Source organism: Limulus polyphemus, unplaced genomic scaffold (assembly GCF_000517525.1).
Source record: "Limulus polyphemus unplaced genomic scaffold, Limulus_polyphemus-2.1.2 Scaffold585, whole genome shotgun sequence".
NCBI lineage: Eukaryota > Metazoa > Arthropoda > Merostomata > Xiphosura > Limulidae > Limulus > Limulus polyphemus.
Genome location: NW_013666195.1, coordinates 321,624 through 330,477, shown reverse-complemented (window position 1 = coordinate 330,477; position 8,854 = coordinate 321,624). Strand labels below are relative to the sequence as shown.

Below are 8,854 nucleotides of genomic sequence, written 5' to 3'. Positions count from 1 at the left end.
CCAGATAATGAATCGGAGATAGAATTGCAGACAGGCAGAGATAGAGACGGACAATTGAGTCAAGCGCGACAAAGTGCGTGAATCGTTCGGTGTGAATTATAGCGTGTGTTTAAGTTAAACTGATTGTGGAATTAAGTGTATTGCAAAGTTGTATTGAGAAAGAATAAACTGGTTTTATTTAAGAAAGAACTTGTATCGCTGAAGTTTTTCGGAAGGAATTTTTACGGGAAAATAATAAATGACCAGAGACCTAACAATACATTAAACATATACATCACTACTACTAGTTTTATAGTATAACGGATTATTATTATTATTATAAAATGACAGATCTTTATCATATGTAGGAAAAATTGTGCTAAAATAATTTAGCATTATAATTTGATTTGGTGCAAAGTTACATCATGGGTTATCTGTGATCTGTTCACCATGGGAAATCGAATTCCTGATTTTAACGTTGTTAGGAGCACTTACCGCTGGCTCATTGGGGGACTAAGATTTGTATGATATAATAACTGCATATATGTATACACGAAAGAAAGGGATTCAAAAGGCAAATACTTTAGCACTGGCCTAACAAATTTTAGCAAAACAAAGCGTTTAAGGTTTATCAAATGATGATATTTTTTATTACATAAGTTATTTAATTTTTACATTTTTTTAAACTAAAGAACTCTAATTAAAAAATAAGCAATAATTTTTCAATTTATAGCTATCCTGTCAACAACGGGGATGAAGAGAGAAATTAAAGAACACATATATATATATACGCCACCTTGTCAATAAGCCTTGCCTTGTTCATGTTTATCGGGGTTGGAGTTAATTATAGGTTTCTACCTGAGACTGAGCTAGAAATCGTAGAACCAGAAGATAAAGGTTGCAGCAAATATGTTAAGACAAGTAGCTAGCGCTGTATTAACGTATAAAAATTTATATAAAGGGGTACCATTACAACTTTTAAAGAGACATGGACATGCGTAAGTAAACTATATTTTGAACTTGAAGATAAGTTGTAAGTTGTAGTACTTTCTAGATGATTGGCAATAGCAGCAGACGGAGTAGTCCTTGTACTGAATTATTTATATTATTTGCTAAAAAAAATATTAGTAGTTATTCAGTATCAGTACTACTAGCGTTGTATGCCTGTTTGTAAATTATAAGAAAGACCCTACTTAAAAAACAAACAAATCAGTATATACTTATTAATTTTATTATCTTTATAACAAAGCATCTGCTGCATCGAAATGCGTCTTTAATACTTCATTTTTTAGATTAATCTGTTTTGTATACTTTTATAACCAACATTAGTATAACTTAAGTAGGAACATTTTATGGTCATCTCAGTATAAAATTCATAGCATTCAAAGGTGTCAAATGTGAAAAGCAATTCTTTGCTTTATAAAAGTTTATCAAAAACTAGCTGGAGTACCTGTCCAATGGACAGGTGAAGTGAAATTTACAAACTTGTTTGTATTTGTAACAAAGGATAGGAAATTGTGTTTTTTTTCTTCTTAATAAACATTTAAAATGCAATAAAAATAAATAAAGGTGCCAATAATGAAAAGAGAGAGAGACACTGTTTTCAGGAATTCTATCAATATGAAATCAAATGGGGGATCACCCCTCCCCTTATGACTTTCCCCATGTCATCCTATATCACTGTGTCAAGTTTGGTGCTGATTGATCAAGGAATATGGAAGCATACAAGGAACAGATGGCTGAAAGGTGTGAACAAACAGACACATACTTTGCTTTATATATTAGATTGGTAAAAAAATGAAATAATAATTTGCTCATTGCTTCATGTATTTTCTACCTAAGCTCAAGAGAAACTGTAAATAGCTAAAAGGAAAAGGGCTTTTTGTGAACTTGTTAAGAATTGGTTGAGTAGTCTAACATAGGATTGCAGTTTAACTCCTGAGAATAATTTTACACTTCTGCCATGTTAGTTCTCCTATTGCAACTCAGAATATGTGGTTGAGTTTTTAAAAGCATTACAATATTAATAAATTCAAACAACTTTTTATAACAGCTAAACACTGATTGATAAGAAGTTTGATTTTCTTAACCATGGGCTTGAACAGATCTGGTAAAATACCCAGAAATGTAGATAATTGATGTTTATGGAGATAATCTTAATACATAGTGATGTTTAGCATAGGTTTTTTCAATTATTTTTATGTCAATGTTCATAGAGGATAAACTGAACAAATAGTATTTGAAGATGTTCATTTCATTTTTCAAAAAATAAATAACTTAAAACTGTAATCAATATTAAGATTACTGCAAGAGTCATTGTCTTCTTGAACCCTTTCCTTTTGTAAAAAATAATCCTAGGTCCAGTTTTATAAATACTGTAAAAGCATACAAATTAATATATAAATTTATGCATAATTCATATATACATGACATACAAACAAGGGACTATTTAATCCTTCAATCCGTATAAAACCACCGTTGAGGAAAAGTAAAAACTTTTAAGCTATTCGTTATTTTTTGGATAATTATTGATTCTCATTTTAAGTTCTTCTATATTTCCAGCCTTCACTAATACTGATAGCAACTAATTTCATAAGTAAATCACCATTTTAGAAAAAAGAAAACTTTTCTATGTAATCCACCCTATATTTTTCTGAATCTTAAATGTGTTCATTTGATCCATTGTCTTCAAAAGCAAGCAGAAAAAAATCAGAGGCCTTTATCCTACTGATACCCCAGATAAATTTATAAGCTTCTATAAGATCACGACATACCCTTGTTTTTTTAAAGAAAATATAAATTAAAAGAGCTTAACGTATCCCTGTGCAATAACCCATCCATACCTGGAATCGTCCTAGTAGCCCTTCTCTGAACCATTTTCAAAGGAGATTATAACTGTAAACAGTATTGAAATGAGGCTTAACCATGGATTTGTATAAAAAAGACAATTACCTCTTTTGACTTGTAATCCAGAGACTATACTGAACTGAATTTTAGGAAGAAGTGACTTCTTCCTACATCTTAACACAAAGAGAAATGATGTGAAAGAATACAAAAATGAGTCAATAATTATGGAACTTTTTGAAGGAATAAATTGATCTTGTTTCCTTTTTCTTTGTATTACATGAAAAAATTGAAACAAGCATTAATTTTATTTATTTTTCCAATAAGTCATGTTAAGTAGTGTGTAACACGATAGATAATAAGTACCATCATCATCGTTATTTCTTATCTTAGAACTTGATTTCAGAGAGTGGCCCTGTAACCACATTTGCAACAACATGAACCATAGAGAAAGTAATTTTATGATTAATTACATTTCGAGTTACTTTTGCCACTTTTATTAATCACCCTTTGTTTTTACACATAGGTACTTATTGTTTTATCATTCTTCTCTGATTGCTGTCAGCTTGGCTATTTTAATAATTGTCTAAAATGTGTAGTACACTAATTGTTTTTTATCAGTCTGTTTCAAATTTCAAACATATTAATGACTATTTGATAAATTGTTATTGAAAGAATTGTCAAGAATGTGAAAGACTATCCTTTAATTAACCATTCATGCTGACAGTCACAAGCTACAAATTGACCACCTGCACAAACGTCTACAGTTGTAACATGTTTGAGTTGTTTTGTACTCTTCCACATTGTGCATAGGATAGGCACTTGTGCAATGAGAAAAATTTAAATAAAAAACATGAATTAGAAAATCAATATTGCATATAGTTTAAACATACCTTCATAATTTAGGTGCTGGTAAGTTAATCCATGCTGCATAGTTGTTATAACCAGATTTTCCAACAAGTGTTGGTTTGATTCAAATACCATTTTCAACATCTAAGATGGCTGTTCAAAATTAAATCTATGTAGTGCCCATACATCATTACAAATTTTGAAAGGAAAGTGTTTTGCTTTCCTGTTGTGATAGGACAAAAACTCTTAAGGCAAAGAAGTTTGCCTAATTTTCCTTCAGTGTGGATTCTGTAGTCAATACATCTATCATTTGTTACTAGAGATGGAAAACTGCATCAGTGGCTTGAGAAACTTATTCTCCGCTATGCCAAGATAATTATTTTCAGTCACACTATTTAATGGGTTCACATCTTTGTTAGATTTGTGATCCAGATGTATCATCTAGCACTTAATAAAATTAAGTCACTTGTCATATATTTGTCTAACAAACTAACTGAACCAAATTATTCTACATTACCTCAACATCCTAAATGAAGCTAGAAATACCCAAGAGTTTACGTCATCTACGGAATTTTCTAATTTATTGGTTATGCTATTTTATAAACGTTATTAATGTAAATAAACAAAAACTCAAGCAATGACCATTGAGGCATTCCACTAGTAACAAGAGTCCAGTTTGACTAGATTCCATTAATAACAATTTTTTGCTTTCAATTATCCAACCATCCTTTAGTCCAGTCTTTTTAGCTAATTTTCTTTGTGGCACCTTATCAAAAGCTCTGAAAGTCTGAGTATCCTAAGTCTGCACTCTTTCCATTATCCAGATGACATGTAACATTGTCAGAAAAAGTGCAACACATTAGTAATAAAAATTTGATTTTCTTCTCTAGTGAATCCATATTGATCTTCTTTATAATTCATGATGCTGGAAAAACATAAAAAACATTTTTGAATAAAAACCCTATGACCCGAGCGCTTTTGAAAAGTGTACCTTTCTTCTTCAAGGCTAAACTGAAGAAAGGTCCACCTTTCGAAAGTGCTCGGGTTATAGGGTTTTTATTCAGATCTTCTTTATAATATATTTTACTAGGTGATTTTGTGAAGCTTCTTTATCAGACTCTCCAGCTTGAAAGCTCAATATAATGCTAAAAACCAGAGTTTGATACAGCATAGATAGTCCACTTAACACTAAAAACAAAATAGTACTAGAATTTCCAGGGCAACTTTTATCACCTCCCTTTAAAAATGGGAGTAGTATTAACAACTTTCCAATCCTCTATGTGATTCAGGTTCATTCTAATATTTTGCAAATAATACTTAATACTGGATTATTGTTTACATCTCCTATTGTAAAAACAAGTGAAAAAAAAGAAAATAAATAAATATATATATATATTAAAGCTCAGCCACTATATTGTCTTCAACAAAAATCCTGCCACCAGCATCAAATTAGGCTTAAATCACTACTTTAACAAGCTTATTTGTATTTATTAACTTATAGTAATTTACAGTATTAAAATGAAATACTTCATATTTGATTTTAGGTATTTATAGTATTATCTAAATTAATATTTAACACTAAATTTCTTAAATAGATGTAACATTTTGGTCAAATGTGATAGGTATGGTACATGAAGCTTTACATCTGACAATTTTGCTTTGATGCTTAATAATTTTGCTAAGCAGGCTCAACCTTGTCAAGTGTTCTAGAGGAAAGGGCCAAACACTGCTAACAGCAAGGATATCCAACTGATGACCTTGGACAAAGTGATCATAGAAGCTTTTTTGTAGTTTGACTGTTACTCATACTTAAGAATATTTATTATTAATTGTAGTTATTGTTGTAGAATTTTCAGCAGCTCTTCTGGCAGTAATTATATAATTCTACTTACCTTTAAAATAATTTAAAAAATCTTTGCTGTTAGTTGTATCATTATCGGCCAACATTTTTTCATAAGCTCTTTTTGCTTTTCTAATTTCATTTTTAATCTGATCTCTAGCTTTTCTTAGTCCTAGTCAGCTGCATGGGTGCTACTATAGCATGCAGTCTACCACAGTATCCGTAGTCTACCGGGATTTTTACACTATAGCGTGTGGTATACCGAGACTTTTACACTATAAACAAAGCATATATGTTGAATAATAGCAGCCTACCTGGGATATTTACACTGACCACATGCTATAGTAGCACCAAGCTGTTTCAATTACACCTTGATCACATTTGCTGGAAAGTGCTAAGAAAAGATATAGATGATTTATTTGTGACATTTGTAAATGATATACGAAGTGTATATCGTTAAAAGATTTAAATGTAAATCATTTGTTAAGGATGTGGTACGAAGTGTATGTCATTAAAAATAATTATGTAGCACAATTTTGTGTTGTTTGTTTTTATCATAATTATGATAATTAATAAATTATTTAGCAGTGTAAATATCCCAGGTAGACTGCTATTATTCATCATTAATAAATTATTTAGCAGTGTAAATATCCCAGGTGCAATCTTATTATTCTGTGGAATTCTAGTTGTAAACACTGTAGGATATACATAAGCTGATAAATTCCACATTGCCACATCATGTTCTTGGTGTAAGGGGTCATTTTACATTCTGTGAATCTAGGTTTTCTTTACTCAGGCTTTCTGCATCCATGGTTGTTAGAAGCTCTGGTATTAGTTTTGTTTGTAATTTAAGTTTGCTTTTCAACTGATTAACTTCTACTCCATAAATGAATCATTACATGAACAACAACAAAATATATATATATATATATACATACAGAAGTGTACATCATTCAGGAACAGTGAGACAGTCAAGATTTAAACAAAAGAATGTGGTATTATTTTGGTTGACTGCTTAGTACCATATTATGTTGTTCTGAAATACTAGTTGTGTGATAAAAGAAAATTCAGGTAGCAGGGTAGAGGGAATAAGAAGAGTCTGGCTGACTATGAGAGGGGGATAATGAATGACTGATTGACTGGAAATATCTCGAAAATGATTAGGGCAATAAAACAAGCAAGAATAGTCTCTAAACCATTGGTTCTTGACCTATTGTCCACAGACTTCCTTCAGATGGTCTGTGGAAAGGTTGCATAGTTATGAAAAATAAGTGGCAGCATAGTGTAAAGATCCCATTGTAGTCTGCAGAAAAAAAGACATTCAGGAGGTTCACAAATCAAACAGTGTGAAAACCCACTGAGCTAAACTGTTTTGATTTAATTGGAAAAGTATGAAAGATGGGCAAGGTATCAATATCAGTATATAAAACAATAAATCTTGTGTATTATGTCTTCAGGTTATAAGGGTATCACATAGGTCATTGAAGCACCATGGTCACTCGAATTAATTCCTCGTTATGTTTGCCTGAACCTTTGTCAGTTTTTATGTATTTTATTGAAATGTGTTTGGTAAAGAATTTGAAGTCAGTATTGTGATTGTCTAATAGTGATGGTATGATTGTTAGAATTACGAGTATGTGGCTTTATGTCAAATACTTTAAGCTTAGTAAGTATGATATTTTTGCTAAAAATCTTATGGATTTTTATTTTGGGGTTGGGGATAATCACAACAATATTTTCTGCATATCATTTAATTGGGATGAAAATAACAGCACCTTTTGTGTTTTAGTGTTTTCCAGAATGCACTGCACAATGTACAAATAATCCATGTATAGTCTTTAGTTTAAAGGATATGTGAGACTCTCTTAGTTCAGTCCTCTCATCAATCCAAAACATTATACTTGTTTACCATTTTTGAATGTAGCTTTTGCCTGCTCTTTAGGTAATCTGGCTTTTCAGTTTTAAAAACCTTCATCTTATGCTGCCTAGAAATTCAAGTAAACAACAAATAAATCTGCCATTTGAAGCCATTCACTATTTTAAGTCTTTGATGCTTTAATATATTGTACAGTTTTAGATGGAGCTGTTATTGTTTTTTGCCATCAGCTGAAACTGTCTTTAGACACCATTTACCATTATTGGTTTCATCAAAGATCAGTGATTATGGCTATTAATGCATCAACACACTTATAAATGCTGTAGGTAGGTTTGTAACTATTATGAAGAACAAAAATAGCTTTAACCTAGCAATCTCCAAACAGCTTCCAGGCAAGCTGCATTGTACGAGTTGAAACAAACACCTGATGGGTTGAGGAATATTAAAGAACAAGATTTGGGTTGTTTTAAAACAAATTAACAAGTTCAACTTTACCTATAGGCATTGGAACCACAGTTGATTGTTTTGTGATGTGATAGGAAATTTTACTTACCCATTTGGCATTGTAAGCACATTCATGTTTTAATCTTCATAAATCCTGGTGAGAATCACTCCAACTTTAAATAAGAAGTATTTTGGGATGTTTTTCTTATAACTTAATATAATGAGTTTGATTTGTTTTAAGGTTTGCCATTAAACAAATTTTCAGTGATGCATTATGATCATACCTACAATGTGTGGTAACAAATAACCATGAGATAAAATTCTGAAACTAAACATTATTGATCTGATTTTTATATTAGAAAGTTAAATATTTACTCAATAAATGGTCTGATATTACTTTTCAAATTCATATATAGATGGGTGTATCGAAGTCCTCCAGTTGCTGCTCCAAAGTCACATTTAATTGCGAGTGAAATTGTTGGAGGATTTATGTGGTGGTGGATCCTTTGGCACCTTTGGCATGAATATGAACATATAACTGTAAGTGGTATTAATTCTCTTCATTCATATTTTTTTTTATAGAAAGAAAGATGGTCTAATAGTTAAATGTAAGCTAGTAACTTACCTATGAAAAATTACAGGTAATGGCCACTAAGCAAAATGACCATTTACATGTTTCTTTCAATCTTCAAGTAAATCTATGCAGCCAATCCTGAGAGCCTCCCACAATATTTTGGTTATTCCCTCAAAACTGCTTTTTTCTTTGTTTAAACACTGTGGGGTCAAAAGCCCACACAGAAAATTTCATTTCTTATTTAAAAAAAAATGTAGGAATTAGAAAAATGTATATATATTTTAAATCTATATTTTTGTACAAAGTGTCAACTGTTTGATGTTACTTAGCATTTGTATGCCATTTACATTAGCTAATGTTTATGATTGATGAGCATGTATATGTGTATATATATATATATATATATATATATATATATATATACATACTATAGTATACTACTCGTAGT

The 8,854-nt window shown here is 30.9% G+C and overlaps 1 protein-coding gene across 1 annotated transcript in view; it reads left to right on the top strand.

Annotated features, from left to right (window-relative positions):
* The first annotated feature begins 777 nt into the window (after window positions 1–777).
* LOC106459283 (NADH dehydrogenase [ubiquinone] 1 beta subcomplex subunit 2, mitochondrial-like) overlaps window positions 778–8,854 on the top strand; it is a 9,121-nt gene continuing 1,044 nt past the window's right edge. The window contains exons 1-2 of the mRNA XM_013918892.2: window positions 778–977; window positions 8,249–8,372. Coding sequence (XP_013774346.1) covers window positions 889–977; window positions 8,249–8,372 — 213 coding nt within the window. The 5' untranslated portion in view covers window positions 778–888. The remainder of the gene's footprint in view (window positions 978–8,248; window positions 8,373–8,854) is intronic.